The 13556-nt window shown below is 45.1% G+C and overlaps 1 protein-coding gene across 1 annotated transcript in view; it reads left to right on the top strand.

Annotated features, from left to right (window-relative positions):
- The first annotated feature begins 1381 nt into the window (after positions 1-1381).
- rxraa (retinoid X receptor, alpha a) overlaps positions 1382-13556 on the top strand; it is a 123426-nt gene continuing 111251 nt past the window's right edge. The window contains exon 1 of the mRNA XM_080847184.1: positions 1382-1595. Within this exon, the coding sequence (XP_080703310.1) occupies positions 1568-1595 (28 nt within the window). The 5' untranslated portion in view covers positions 1382-1567. The remainder of the gene's footprint in view (positions 1596-13556) is intronic.

The raw sequence follows: 13556 nt of genomic DNA on the forward strand, positions 1-13556 counted from the left end.
GTGTGTCTGTACAAATTAAGCCTCATCAGTGACAATGTCATCCTCTCATTAGGTCATGTTGGTGTTGCGAGACTCACCCTTCTCATAGGAGCAGGACACAGACAATGTTGTGGAGACCAATTGTACCAAGTTAACAAGACTCCTCAATTTAAGAGGACAACTTTAGGTTGCTTTAGAATTCGGAGAGACACAAATAGTGCATAAGGGGAAGGATTCCAGATGTGCAGCAATATGCATCAATGATACAAAACCCCCTGAAAATATCTGGAAATCATAACCATCAGTATCATGGTGTGTGGCATTCCCACATCATTCACAAACTAAATATCATAATACCAACACACTGAAGGATTGTTTGAACCAATCTTTGAAGAAACAGGTTGGTTTTCATACTATTAAATATTTCACAATGGTCACGCCAAAGTTTCTGGTGAGGATCTGTTGCGGGGAACCACTGGTGAAAAGATTGATTTTAACCACTGAACTCACTAAATAAAAGTGTGTGTTTGGATCTCTGAGTTTCCGACTTGCAATGTCCCAGAGATCCATAGTTATGTGAAGGAAAAGACCACATTCCCAAAGATGATTTGATCCTGGTTCTGTCTCCTGAATTAATTCTGTTATGGGGTGCTCTGGGGGTTTTGTGGAAAGGGCTGACCGTCAGACTGGCAATCATATTGTTTACTACAAGAAAGGCTTATTGTTGGTTGGTTTGTGGACATTTTGCGGATTGGACCGATAAAATGCAGAGCCTCCGTGACATTATTGCTTTGGATCTGATTCCAACGAATCGGGATTCATATATCTGCGCTCTAGTCCGATCACAGAAAAACAAACTGAGAAGATCAAACAGAAATATGTTCCATGCTCTATTTGCTGTTTTTATATCAGATAAACAGACATCAAAAGTAGAGAGAGGTTGAAGTGATTGACGAGTGTGTATTTTACAATCGAACGAACATCAGACTTTCTGGCTCTGTTTCATTATAAAAAAAAGTCTATTTCTAGATTTTAAATTATTTAAAGAGTCAGTGAAAATGCAGAGCTTGCAGAGCTAAATACCGTGGATGGCGTGCGCAGCCTTTTTTTCTACGCATGTATAAGTCGCACAATTTTAGGTTTAGTAAACTACGCGTTTTAATTTAATGTGGCCATTTACGTAGCGAAATTCACTTGTGTTTTCCTTTCTTGTTAGGCTACTTAGTAAGCGTGCGCACTTAGAAGGGTTAACCAATTGCTCTCTCTCTCTCCCTCGCTCTCTTTCTCTCTCTCTCTCTGTCGTTGCGCCGTTGAGTGCGTTGGTAGAGGTCCCCCCTAGTCGGGTCCCTTTTGCAGTAGTTGGGAGTTGTAGCGACTGAGCGAAAAAGAGGGTGCGCGCCAGAGAAGAGCCCGAACAAACAGAAGTAGTGGCATTAAGTGAATTTTTTGACACCATCCTCCGCGGCTTTACCAGACCTACAAACTATATTCATCGGATCACTGTTTTAACGAAAGCCAAATCCACTTCGTCTTCAGCCTGCGAGCTTCAGAACGCGGCCGTGTCAGCGGGCATGAGCTAACCCCAGACATGGAAACCAAACCTTTCTTGTCATTGGGTAAGTTTCGCCTGTCTGGGAAAACTGTTTGTTGATTTATTATTCTGAGATTTAAGATCAATGTACCGATTGCCGGACAACATAGTCAGAACACAGATACAGCCCAAAACATCTGTCTCTTAAACGACTGACAAAAATGCAGCTTCATACGCGGTCTTCTCTATCGCCTTTTTGCAGCGACACCGATTAGTGCGTTTTTGACTCTTTAGGATATCCTTAAACATTTATATCACATTATGCATGTTCGATTTAATCAGTTTCACTGCCTTTATAATCTGGACTTAACTACTGAGTATCCACTATGTGTTATGTAATTGTTTGGTCAAAACAAAAGTTGAGCGTCGGGCAGACTTGCCCATAAGCGCACACACACCGCCGTCTGCTGCCGCGTTATCCGAGCTGATGACACGATTGGTTTGATGATTACCAACTGACATTTCATTCTCCGATACTTTCCCTCTCGCTGTCTCGCTGCGCGTTCCAGCCTATCGAGAATTCAACGGTGATTATTTATCAGGCATCGCGGAATCCACAGTTCACAGTTTTCAGTAACACTGTCGTAGGGTAGGGTAGCTTACTGCACGTGGTTTTCAAATAGAATTTTCCCCGAATTACTTTTTTATTGCAGATCCTCTTACATTTGCACGTCGCCTTAAAATTTAGTATTTCGATAGCGGTTTGCGACACCACTCAAATTCAACAGAGGACACAAACTGTTAGATTAATTCCAAAGATTCTACAACTAGGCTACTGCTTCGAATTTTATTTTAACCCTTTCAGGGAAAAGCTTAAAGTACCGCAGTGCAATATAATGTATGATGCAAACAGAGCTAATGTTATGCAGTATCAAAATACGTATATCGTAATTGAGACATCGCTATAAAGGTCTTTAAATAAAGATTGCGAAATACTCCTGCAACAACCGTTTGGAACTGGTAAATGCTATAAGGACTCGCATTGAAGCCCACTTGTTCGTAACAGTGTTTCGTCCTCGATATGATGAATTCGTTACAGCCTGACTCTTTAGGAAGATCTGATTTTGGTTTATTCAGATTTAAAGGAGGCTAGCGCATGCTGTAAATTCTTGTGTCGCCAACTTCAGTTACGCTAACTTTTTTTATCCGTTTTACGGCGAAGCTTTATGACAAAGTGATTTTTTTTCACCACAGAAGCACATAGGCATAGTTATTTGTGGTAAACTACTTTTTATTGTAAACATTCACTTTAAAAATCTTTGTTGTCTTTCTCTTACTCTTTCTGTGGACTCGTTTGACTTGGCAATGTTGCTGGTATTGAATAATTATTTTATACGAAACGCAAATAGCCTAGACTCTTCACTCAGTTCTGCTTTAAGGTGTGGTTTAGCACACGCTTTCACTGCAATCGCTATGCGTCCAAAAGAAAACATAGTCTTGAAAAGCGTTGCCCTTTTTACTGTAATCCGTAGAGCACGTTAATAATTCCGTAATTAATGTTCATTATGCTTGTATCTGGATAGATCGGTGAGGTACACAACGAACTTTCAGATACGATGAAACAGTTCTGAGTAGTCTGTACGCCAATCCGGCTCCTTGGTTGAAAAGCATACAGAATACTCTTCTTGTTGCTCCTTGCCTAAGGCCCACGCTCACAGTAGCACACGGAGTCATATATTCAATATTGTGTATTATCTTAATTAGATTTTCTGACGGCAAACATTAAACTAATAGCCGTGTTTAATGATCCGTGTGTTTGCCTCTGCAGCTGACCTTTAATTGCTAGTTCATTCTGTTTACCTATCATAAAATCTATTCAGACGATAATGGTCATATTTATGTCATTGCTGCTTACGGCTTTATTGGCAACAGTGGTCCCAGGTGCCGTGATGATTGTGCTTGAAGTAACAATCGAAATCTAAATACAGTAGAAATAATAGGGGGGTCTGTTTTTCTTTCCTTTCTATCGTCAATGTCTTGATTTTGATTATTGACAAATGAGAGCAAAGTCATGTGAAGTAATAAAGGACACATAAAGTGTAATATGCAAGTAATCTATGCTTGATGAAAGAGGTGTCTGCCTGGGGTGTGCGAGCACACTTGTCTAATGACTATAGGGTATGTAAACTCAAATTAATCCAGCACGTTGAGTTCTGAACTTGGCAGCATTTCACACTTTCACACACACACACACACACACACACACACACACACACACACACACACACACACACACACACACACACACATGTGCATAGAGACTGATATACATACATTTGTATCATACTGTAAGCAATGCATAGCATGTCCAATTGCTCTATAGCCTAATAGTAGAGCACTGAGAGGCTTTATTGTCTGTTTTTATATACATGTTCATTTTTACCATCATCACTGTGCTAAGAGGTAAAAGCATTGCTCAGGATATGTGTGTGTGCGTGTGTGTGTGTGTGTGTACTTCCAGACATGTGATCACATGCCCCTTAATCTAGCATGGGTTTGACACCTCATGAAAGCCCTTTGATGAGCAATTATCAGAGACATGGCCTTTTGCTGCTGAATCCATATGTGTGTGTGTGTGTGTGTGTGTGTGTGTGAGTGTGTATGCCTCTCTGTATGTGTGAATTACAGGACACTACTGTGGTTATAGGTGACATGTCCCCTCCTCCTCTGTGATCAGGGGTCGTTATCACACAGTGTTACTGTATGAAGCATTAGCTGTTTAACACTCCGGGTCGGCCTGCTCCTCGTCCTCATCCTCGTCCTCTTCCTCGCTGCCTCTCGCTTCCTCTGGCCTGCCTGGTAATTGGCTGTTGCAAGGACACCGCTTGCTGGGATAGAACCGTGTAGATGTTCCCGCTAACATCTCTCCCTGTAATTAAAGAGACAAGCGCAGCTTTTCGAAATTCCATCGGTGTCGGCCCCCTTTCAAACATCAGCGGCAACATTTTTCAAGAGGAGATCAATGATCGGTAGCTTAGTGATGTCTTCTACCTTTCTCTCTCTCTATCTATCTCTCCTAGATCCCTGTCTGTTTTTCTCTCTCCCTCCCTCTGTGTCCACCCCTCTCTCACACACACACACACACACTCTCTGCCTATAACATAGTGTGTGCTTGTTACAAAGGCATATTTATACATACAGTTATATGCTTATTTATTTCATTTACATGTACTAAAGCACAAGGCTTCTGAATGAAGCGCTGACCCACATTCTGTAGCGTTGCTTGCTTGTGATGTGTAAACTGGTGGAAAGTGCTGTGTCTTTGATGCGCTCAGACCAGTGTTGTTTTTTTCATCGGAGTGGAGTTGCAGTAGTTATCTGGAATAATAACTGATAAGTGACTTGTATTCTTTTTTTCTCTTCCTCTGGTCTCGCTTGGAGATGGAGAAATGAATCGAGTCAATTGGTCTACACAGCTTAGTGATGTCTTCCGTAAAAAGGAGATAAGGCTTGTGTATGTGTGGGTTTGCACAGACTTGTGTGTGTGTGTGTGTGTGTGTGTGTGTGTGTGTTTTTCCTCAGGTGCCAGAGACTTGTTAGGCTCAGTCTGCGCAGCTTGGGCGGCTTGCGCTCTGTGGACTGCCGCGGTTCATGAATTAGAACGGAGACGGCCGGTTGCCAGGCCTTGTCAGCGTTTCCCAAAAAAAAAAAAAAAAAATCCTCTCCAGCTCCCGTGCTTGCGCAGGGCCAACAGCTGGCTGGAATACTGAAACAGACTGGCAACCGGGGCTCGGAGAGGCCGCGCAGACGAGCAGCAGATGAGTAAATGGGAAGACATTGGCTCAATGGAGCGCTAGGGAGACAGCCAATCAGAAACCACGGAAACAAGCGCCGCAGGCACCGGAGCGGGGGCCTGTGCCTCGAGGGTCATTATCCGACCGGCCCTTCGGAGGGACGTTTGCTCCACAACAACTCAGACACAGACTGGGGCTGTTAGGCCTGAATGTATTAGACCGCTGTGAATTATTTATCCGCCGTCAGATATGGAACAAATATCATATGGATAAAGTGGCTGCTGCTCTGATGGGGGAGCCGGCTCTCTAGAGCTGTTTGTTCTCCATAGTGGCGTAGAAATGAATTATGTTAACTGGGTGTGGGGGGGGGGGTTGATGGAGAAACCATGGCAATGAAATGGATGCTGTTTCACTGCTCCAGGGCCTGTGTTCATTTTTGATGAAGCTTTAATTTTAAAGATGTAATCTTCTCTTGGCTGCTGCGTGTGCACAATAATGGGCTTTTCAGGCTCTGGGGTTTCAGCAGCTCACATGTGACACACACACACACACCTTTCTCCAACAACTTTCACAGCTTCCAGGACCTCGGGGGCTTGGGACAAATATCCATGTGTGTGTGTGTGTGTGTTGGGGTTGGGGGTGGGGTGAAGGGGGTGTGAATAGCGCCCCTCACATACACGTTCATAAGTGAAGTTCATGGTCTTTGACAAGAGTCTGGGATTCATGGTTGTGTCTGGAAGGAGGGCACATTCCTTTGGCAGCTGTAATTGAGGAACAAAGGTAGTGTGTGTTTGTGTGTGTGTGAGTGTGTGTGTGTGTGTGTTTGTATGTGTGTGTGTGTGTGTTAGTGGGGGAGGACCTGCTCCACTAAAAGCATACAAGTGTGTCTTTTTTTTCTCTTTTATGGCATGGCGGGGTTAGTGCTGGCCAGCTGATGGTTGGCCCGCTCCTTTGTGAGTGAGCCTGCAGCTGTCATTTTTATTGGAGGAGGTTTATAGAGAAAGTTAATGGCTTGAAGGAATAGGATTCTCTCTCTCCCGCTCTCTCTCTCCCTCCCTCTCTCTCTCTTTTAATTTCTCTCTCTTTTTACACACACTGTGGAACCCCCTGTGATTCACCAAATGGGTTCCCTTTCCTTTCATCACAACCTCCTCATGGAGCACGAATCAGAGGGAGAGATGGCAGCCATTGCCTCACCTGTAGAACACATGAAGGGCGCTGGCTTATTTCCGCTACTTCTATAGATCTGTGATCTGCGGAGGGCACTGGCCCCTTTCACTCACACACACACACACACACACACGCACACACACACACACACACACACACACAAACACACACACACACATACACACACACAAACCAGGACATATGGAACACACACAAAACAGACATGCACATACATTACATATGTTAAGCACACAGCATATAGTATGACTATTCTGGAGAATCAGAAGGTCTGCTAAGAAGCTTGTTAATAATTAGTCCGAGAGGGGCTATGCAGTAGCGAGAAACTTTATCATAGACACACACACACACACACACACGCAAGCACACACACATACACACACGCACACACACACACACACACGCGCACACACACGCACAATCAAATACACGCACACACACACACATACATGCACAAACACACACATACACACGCACTAACAAATACACGCACACACACACACATACATGCACAAACACATACACACAAACACATACACACACATACACACCCCCTTAAACACACGCACACGCACACACACACAAACACACATACACACAAACACACACATACACACACATACACACGGATACACACCCCCTAAAACACACGCACACACACACACACACATACACATACACACTGTGCTCTGAACTTTGAGCTTCAGACCTTGACCTTTGCCATTGAGCCTTTTTATCGGTTGAAGAATGTGCTTTAGGCATCCTGTTTTACCACCATTGGTTTGTGTGTGGGGGGGTGTGTGAGTGTCCCTTTGAGTGTGTGTGTGGGGGGGTGAGGTGTCCCTTTGAGTGTGTGTGGTAGATTGTGTTTTGTTCGCATGTTCACGGTTCTTTATTTTCTATTAATAATGTTCATACTTTTAAAAATGTTATCACAGTGTGTCCAGTTCACAATTGTCAGATAGTTCATCTGATGTTGTATGCACATGTGTAAACCGGTGTGATCACTCACAACACACACACACACACACACACACACACACACACACACACACACACACACACACACACACATAAATCAAACCAATGTAGAAGGATAAAAGTGACAAAAGCGTCAAAAGAGATGGGTTGATTTTTGTCAGCTCAGCATGCAGTGTTGAACTTAGTGGGCAGTTTTGTAAAAGCGTTGTGTTGTGAATGTGTTGTGAGCATTTTCGTAAATGTGCCGTGCCTAGTTTCGGAAAAACTATAACCATAATGTTTTTTTCTCAAGCGGAGTGAATGAAGGCATTTGCTAAAAACAGAATTGTGCTGCTTAGGCTCATTTACCTGGACATATTTGCCAGTGGAAATCTATGGTGTGAAGCATCTTTTGCAAAACACATCTGTCAAGATGCGCGCACACACACACACACACACACACACACACACACACACACACACACACACACACACACACACACACACACATCCATCCTCCATTCACTATCTGCTGCGAAACAAAGTTTATTCTTAAAATAAGATGAAAGCCAGCACACCTGCATAGCTCAGTCAGTCAGTCAGTGTGGCGAAACAATGGCAGACAGATCTCCTTTTGTGTCTGGCCCAAGCTGTCATGTGAGGGATGGCATGCATATGGGTGTGTTTCAGAGTGTGACTGGAATCTTGTGAGTGTACAGAAGAGTCAGTGGATTGACCTAAAATGGTGTAAGAATAGATGCGGTGTGTGTGTGTGTGTGTGTGTGTGTGTGTGTGTGTGTGTGTGTGTGTGTGTGTGTGTGTTTTGTGTACCTTTTGTGCAAGTTTTTGCAGCTGGGCTTTGAGGCTGAGCCATTATGTCTGTCACCTTAGAAGGTGTGAGTGCGTGCGTGTGGCAGTGTGCCTGCAGAAATTGTGCGGTGTGTGTATGGTGTGTATGGTATGTGGGTGAGCGTGTGAGTGTGTGTGTGTGTGTGTGTGTGTGTGTGTGTGTGTGTGTGTGTGTGTGTGCCGTGTATGGTGTGTGAGTGTGTGTGTGCGGTGTGTGTGTATGGTGTGTGAGGTCTATGTGGGTGAGAGGCATCTCTCTACCACTGCTTTTCCCTGAAGTGGTGCCTGTGTTTGGGCAAACACACACCCACAGAACTTCGCTCCGACCTACACACACACACACACACACACACACACACACACACACACACACACACACACACACACACACACACACACACACACACACACACACACACACACACACAGGAAGTGTCAGAGGGCGCAGTAGGCAAGGCAGGTAGCAAAGGGGAGTAGCCTCTTTGTTGAAGGCATACTTGCTCTACCTAAACTGGCAGCCACAAAACCACCTCCCTTATCCAGTGAACTCCAGTGTGTGTATGTTTGTGCATGTGAGCTTAAGACTTAAAACATTAAAAATGAAAATACGACTACATAATTTCCCTGTTGATAAGCCCAAGAGCAACCCAAGCAGTAAGGAAGTCAGTGAAAGTTGAAATACCAGCTACTGTGTGTGTGTGTGTGTGTGTGTGTGTGTATGTGTGTGTCTCTGTCTGAGTGCTTGTCTGCGTGCGTGCGTGCGTGCGTGTGTGTGTGTGTGTGTGTGTGTGTGTGTGTGTCTATGTCTATGTGTGTGTGTGTTCTGTGTGTGTGTGTGTGTGTGTGTGTGTCTATGTGAGTGTGTCTCTGTGTTCGTACACACACAACAGGGCTTTGGCCATTAATACCACAGCTTACACGGAAGCGCTTACAGCAGTGGGCAGATTACGGGGCACGATTGTAATTATGATAAGTCAGATCCATTACTTCAAGCTAAACACCATCTGCAGGAGCTAGCGCCACAAGATGGAGGGAAGCTTTGGGAGAAATTTAAGCAGGCCCGTGTTTTTTGTCAACATAGGAAGTTGGGTTTGATACTACACTTTAATGATGGGTGTGTTTATTAATATGTTATTAATAAGTGTTTTTGGAGATACATTGGTTTTTGTGTACATATGTGTGTGTCACAGTGAGAGGTTGTGTGTCTGTGTGTATGCGGAGTGTGAGTTTGTTATGGTTGGTGTGTGATTTGATAGCTGCTAATGAGCTCAATGTTTTCTATCAGCAGTTCTCGTCTGGTTCTGCTCTTCCGACCACGGTTGGCATCAAGCCTGTGGGTGTGTGTGTGTGTGTGTGTGTGTGTGTGTGTGTGTTTGAGTCTCTTATCAACCATGTGGCGTGTTGAGTGGCTGATCAGCTCTACCTCTCAGCAGCTCCAGGCCTTTATCATGTGTTAGCACTGACGGCCTTTGGTGCGTGCTTTCCCTTTGGACCAGACACATGTCTGTGTGTGTGTGTGTGTGTGTGTGTGTGTGTGTGTGTGTGTGTGTGTGTGTGTGTGTGTGTGTGTGTGTGTGTGTATGTGTGTGTGTGTAGCACTGACGGCCTTTGGTGCGTGCTTTCCCTTTGGACCAGACACATGTCTGTGTGTGTGTGTGTGTGTGTGTGTGTGTGTGTGTGTGTGTGTGTGTGTGTGTGTGTGTGTGTGTGTGTTTGGGTGTGGGTGTGTAGATATGCATCTGGAGGCATACATATATATATACATTTTATATAGGTGGTTGAGAACACAAGAGTGAAAGAAAGAAAGAAACAAAAGAAGAAAGAAAGAAAGGGTGTGTGTGTGTGAGTGGCAGTTTGCTGTGTGTGTTTACACAGGAAGTGTATCGTAATGACATGGCCCTTTTTCATTCAGACGCTACAACAGAGGCCTCAGCACAGAATACCAGCCTGCTGAGTCACCTTGCAAACACACGCACACGCACACAAACATACACACACATACACACATACATACACACACACACACACACACGCACATACATGCACACACACATGCACACACACACACACACACAAACACACACACACACACACACACACACACACACACACACACACACACACACACACACACACCTACACACACACACACACACACACAGGGTTGGATAGACTGAAGCTGTTTTCAGACATGCACTGAAATGCTTTAGCAGGTTGTCCTTTAGGGCAGATGTCCGTATCTCACCGCACTAGGTCACATGCAGTGGACAGTCTTCCACCAAAGACAGAGACAGCGTATTCCTCTAGACTCTCTCGGCATGGCACACCACCGCGGAACAATGGCCGGCCTCCGGCACGGCTCAGGTTCTCCAGCCTTTTGTGTCTCAGTGCGGGTTTCACCAGACATAACACATACTCAGACACCGGGACATGCGAAAATGACGTTTCCCCTGCACATTGTCAAAATTCAGCAAAACATCTGCCCAGAATATTTCCCTGCACGGTCTCTCGCGCTTCCATGCGGCCGGCCTTCTTAAGCTGCTGCTGGACACAGATCCCAAACCCTGTACGGAGTGCAGCTGCTTCATATTCTTTGTCCGCGTGCCTGTATATATATATTATATCGCTTTCCACTCTTGCCTTCGACGTGTTGTGGATAGCTCCAAATACATGTATAGTATTGATATCAACGCAAAAAGAATCATTACGCTTGTGCTAGAAGCTTCTTCCATGTGCGGTGTGCTGTGTGCTGTAAACAGAACACTGTGATTTTCACAGCGCGCTTTATGCATTATGTCCTGCCACCTGCATGCCATACCCAGGCACCGGCCCTCAGGAGTGATTCCTGTGGGTGAGAACATGTGGGACACGGACAGTCTCTGGTTGTGTGCTACAGGCTCAGGACCGGACCTGTTTCTGCACACATTGTGAGGACTTATGTGGACTAAAAATGGCTTGACTGTTAAAAAAGAAAGACTTGTGGGCAAAGTGTCAGACAAAGTATAGTGACTCACAGGCACACACACACACACACACACACACACACACACACACACAAACACACACACACACACACACACACACACACACACACACACACACACACACACACACACACACACACACACACACACACACACACACACACACACACACACACACACACACACACAGGGTCACACCTTCAGTGTTACTGAGGAGATTCACGGAGGTAGACTCATAAGGCAGAAAATAGTCAAGACAAACAAGACAGTAGCCAGGGAGAGGCATGCAGACATGTAAAACAGCAGATGAGAGGCCTGGGCTGGCACTGTGTGTGTGTGTGTGTGTGTGTGTGAACGGCTTACATTCCATTGCCTCTCAAAACGGCCCCGACAAGTTCACGTGTCACATTTAGGACGGTTTCTTCTGTTTCATCACTTACTGGCGGTAACACGAGACCTGCTCGAATTATACAGGCAAGATCTGAGGCACCAGCGGCAGAAGTGTGTGTGTGTGTGTGTGTGTGTGTGTGTCTGTGTGTGTGTGTGTGTGTGGCCTCTGGCCCTAGAGTCTGCTGGGTGAGGAACAGAAGGTGAGAGACAAGGATCACAGGAAGAATTATGTGTGTTTTTGTGTCTGCATGCATGCTTGTCTGGGTTTTGTCAGTGTGTGTTTATTGGGGGGCTAACTGTGTGTGTGTTTATGTGTGTGTGCATGTGTGTGTGTGTGTGTGGGGGGAGGGGGGAGGGAGTTGTGTGCCGTATGTGTGGGTGTAGGTGTGTGTGTGTGTGTGTGTGTTTGTGTGTGGAGTGGGAGGTTGTGTGCAGAATGTTTGTGTGTGGGGGGGAGTTGTGGAGACAGAGTGAGTGTGGTCTTAGCGGTGGCAAAAAGTGAATGAGAGAAGAGAGAGAGAGAAAGAAATGAGTGACAAGGGGAAAGAGAAGAGGTAGAATGTTCAGCATTCATGTGCCCGTGGATCTCTCTGTGGTCTTTATGACTTTGTTTGTCACCTACATGATTATAACCAAGGTCACTCGGTTGTATAGCGTGTATGTGTGTGTGTGTGTGTGTGTGTGTGTGTGTTAATGAAAGGCAGAAAAAAGATGTAAGCTTTTAGCTGTATTGATCCATATTAGTCTTTTGAGAGCAGTTAAAAATTCAAGAAGTAACTGAACACATGGGTTCATGGGGATGAACAGAAGGTAATGGTGTTTTGAGGAAACTGAAAAAAACACAGACAAAGAGGGAGAAGGGGAGGGAGCGAGAGAGAGAGAAAAGGAGGGAGAGGGATAGAGAGAGAGAGAGAGAGGTAGAAAGGGAGGGAGAGGTAGAGAGAGAGGAAGTCCTCAGGCGGTGAGGAAGGAAAGCGGGAGAAGGAGAGGCAGGAATGGCCGAGCGTTTGCACATCTGGAGTGCTTCAGCAAATATTTTGGCAAACATCTGGAGAAATTCCCTGGAATTTAAGGGTCCCTCCTTTGATATTTTTTTTCCTCTGGAATGGGATGGGGGGGGGGGGGGGGGGGGGCGGACCGTGTGCCTCCCTCCACTGGTCTGTTTTCAGCATCTTCAAAGTCCCCCCGGTGTCGAAGGCACGTAAATGAGCTGGAGACCCCCATTACTGCCCCGCGCCAGCCCATGCAGGCCTTTACAGCAGCCTAAATTACACCCATGTGACCCTCTCCCCCTTGTGTGGGCCAGGTAGTTAAAAAGTCACGGGAGAGAGTGAGATGGAGAGAGAGAGAGAGAGAGAGAGAAAGATGACAGGATTATGTCTTTTAAAATATATAGGAGCATTAACAAATGTCTTTTCATGTCATGCAAGACAAGTAAAAAAATGTAATTAGGTATAGTGTGAGCAGTTAGTCTTTTTATTATATATTATATTATATACATTTTTAGTCAGTTGATCTATTTTCCACTGAGATCTGCCTTGGGCTCAGATTGCATGGATAAGATTCGAATTCAATTCAGATGTTAAAGCCATTCAATTACGAGTGTATAACACATACACAGGAGCCGCATCACTTAGTCATTATCGTGGAGCAAGCATCCAAATAAACGTGGCATTGAGGGAAATCTTTTTATTTCAAAAGGGAGCAAAATCAGCCGTGTAAGGAGACATGATAAAGGGACACCTCATGACGCTCGCTGTCTCCTCGTCTCTCTGGATGTGCTGAAGTCTTCATGGTGCGCTTCAGAGAGAGAGAAAGAGAGAGAGAGAGAAAGAGAGAGAGAGAAAGAGAGAGAGAGAAAGAGAGTGGGGCCGTCCAGCG

The sequence above is a fragment of the Sprattus sprattus genome (genome assembly GCF_963457725.1).
Source record: "Sprattus sprattus genome assembly, chromosome: 11".
Classification (NCBI taxonomy): Eukaryota; Metazoa; Chordata; class Actinopteri; order Clupeiformes; family Clupeidae; genus Sprattus; species Sprattus sprattus.